This window comes from Sorghum bicolor, chromosome 1 (assembly GCF_000003195.3).
Source record: "Sorghum bicolor cultivar BTx623 chromosome 1, Sorghum_bicolor_NCBIv3, whole genome shotgun sequence".
NCBI lineage: Eukaryota > Viridiplantae > Streptophyta > Magnoliopsida > Poales > Poaceae > Sorghum > Sorghum bicolor.
In genome coordinates, this window is record NC_012870.2 from 19444141 (window position 1) to 19446426 (window position 2286).

A 2286-nucleotide genomic window follows, 5' to 3' on the forward strand; every position below is an offset into this window, starting at 1 on the left:
CGATGACAACCTTTAAATGGTACGCTCGAGGTAAGAAAATACGTTAGTGTGGACTCGCTCAATTTATATATGGTGGTGAATGTGAATAATGTACTTTTATTCAGTACATATATGAAGTACTATTTGAGTACTCCCTAGTACTGTATATCTCATGTGAAGTTGATGTGTTTGTCTCTAGTGTCGACCAACTGATCGAGTCGACAAGTGGGCCGGAGCTCAACACGGCCCGCCTCTTCTTGATTATCGGCCGGTTTCACTGGTTGTCGACTACTCAATGGTTGGCATCGTAAACAGATCCAGATTCTCATGTGAGCACAACAATGCGTCAGGAACACACGCCACTCACAAAACAAACCGACGTTTCCAATCGTCTGGGACTACAGACAGCAACAGCGTAATGAAGTTGCAATGCAAGTACCGCTTGCAATATACTCCCTCAGTCCCAAATTATAAGTTATTCCATGAATCTTGGAGAGTCAAAGTTTTTCAAGTTTGACCAAATTTATATAGCAAAATAATAACATTTTTGGTATCAACCAAGTATCATTAGATTCTTTGTTAGTTATATTTTCATAATGTACCTATTTTATGATATAAATCTTTATATTTTTCACTATATTTTTTGTCAAACTTGAAAATGCTTTGACTCTCCAAGATTCTTGAAATGACTTATAATTTGAAATAGAGGGAGTATATAGTTTTATTCTGCCACGACGAAGTCTGCCTCGAGAGTGGCTACGGACACACATCAACGACAACACACCGTTCCGTCCCCATCAATCGGCCGGGAACACAACAGTCGACCACAAGACTTTACTTAAGTCGTCATCCGCACAGCAAGGAGCCCAGGTTGCGTGACACACTCAACACAGACACGGACACATCAGCAAATTCCCGGGGCACGCACGCGTGGCACACATCTATATCCTTGCCCGGCTTTTGCCGGCCGACGACGATGGCCATGCATGCGCATTCGATTAGGCGTCGGACCAGGTGACGGGAACCTCGCCGATGTTGGAGTCGAGCCCGAGCGCGTCCCAGACGGCCTGGGACGTGTCGACGATGTTGTTCTTGCAGCCGTGGTGGGAGTCGCACTCGTCCACGACCGTTGCCTCCACGGTGCGCCCGGTCTGCGTGCTCGTGATGCGGATCGGCTTGAAGCACCTCTTCCCTCCCGCGTACCACCTCGTGGACAGCGCCGTGATCAGGTCCTCGTCGCTGTGGTAGTGCCCGTCGCACTCCGACGGGCCTCCGCCGTCGCCGCCCCTCTCGAAGCTGTTCACCGTCATCACCGCGGGCGTACCACCCTGGGCCGACACCTGCGGGTACCACGACGGCGCCTGCAGAAGCAGGACGGCGACGGCGGCCACGAACGCAAGCTTTGTGATCGCCATATTTGCTGCTGTGTGCCCCGGCTTTTGGTTGGCTTATTATTACTAGGTTTAGCTAGCCGTGCACTTGTTGCTTCAGCTATGAGCATTGAGTGGTTTAAATAGGTGCGCGTGCGTGCGGCAGGGACGATCGATATAGTATGCACAAGTGTCAAATCGCACCCCTTGTTTGAGGACTACTGCGATACGAATCCTTTTTCTTACTTAGAGAAGTACGATACTCTTCCGGTACTATCGATAGCCGATATATACCAGGACCAGTGCGCTGTAAAAACGATGCTTTTGGATTTGATGGTGTCGCTAATGTGTTACACCGGTAATACCTAAGGAGTAGAAAGTGTGAGAAGGTCGAGGCGTCGACCGTGAGTCCGTGACACCTAATCTGAGCGAAAGGGCTCCCATGGAAATGACGCACATGTGTGTTCGTTCATCATCGTCGAGAGAAATATAATACGGGGTATCCTGCTTCATCATTCTAGAACCCAGTTATGACATGGAGCACGTTCACTTCGCTAAAAAGTTAGTACAGGTTTGCTGCTACTTATAAGTTCTAAAGTTTCCTTACTTTTCCAGCATGCCCTCTACTGAATTTAGCACGGATGATAGTGAATTGTGTACGTTCAAAATTTTGATTTAACTTGAGGAAATTACGATATATGCGCCTCACGAGCCAGATTTTGTAGTAAGATCTTGTTTAGTTTCCAAAAAAAATTACAAAACATATTCCTCGTCACATTAAATCTTGCGGCACATGCATAAAGCATTAAATATAGATACAAATAAAAATAATAACTAATTGCATGGTTTGTTTATAATGTGCGAGACGAATATTTTGAGCCTAATTAGTCCATGATGAGACAATATTTGTCAAATACAAACGAAAGTGCTATAATAT

The 2286-nt window shown here is 46.2% G+C and overlaps 1 protein-coding gene across 1 annotated transcript; it reads right to left on the reverse strand.

Annotated features, from left to right (window-relative positions):
- LOC8067379 (putative ripening-related protein 6) lies at positions 978-1394 on the reverse strand. Its single transcript, XM_002466996.1, has one exon. The coding sequence runs from the start codon at positions 1392-1394 to the stop codon at positions 978-980; it is 417 nt and encodes a 138-aa protein (XP_002467041.1).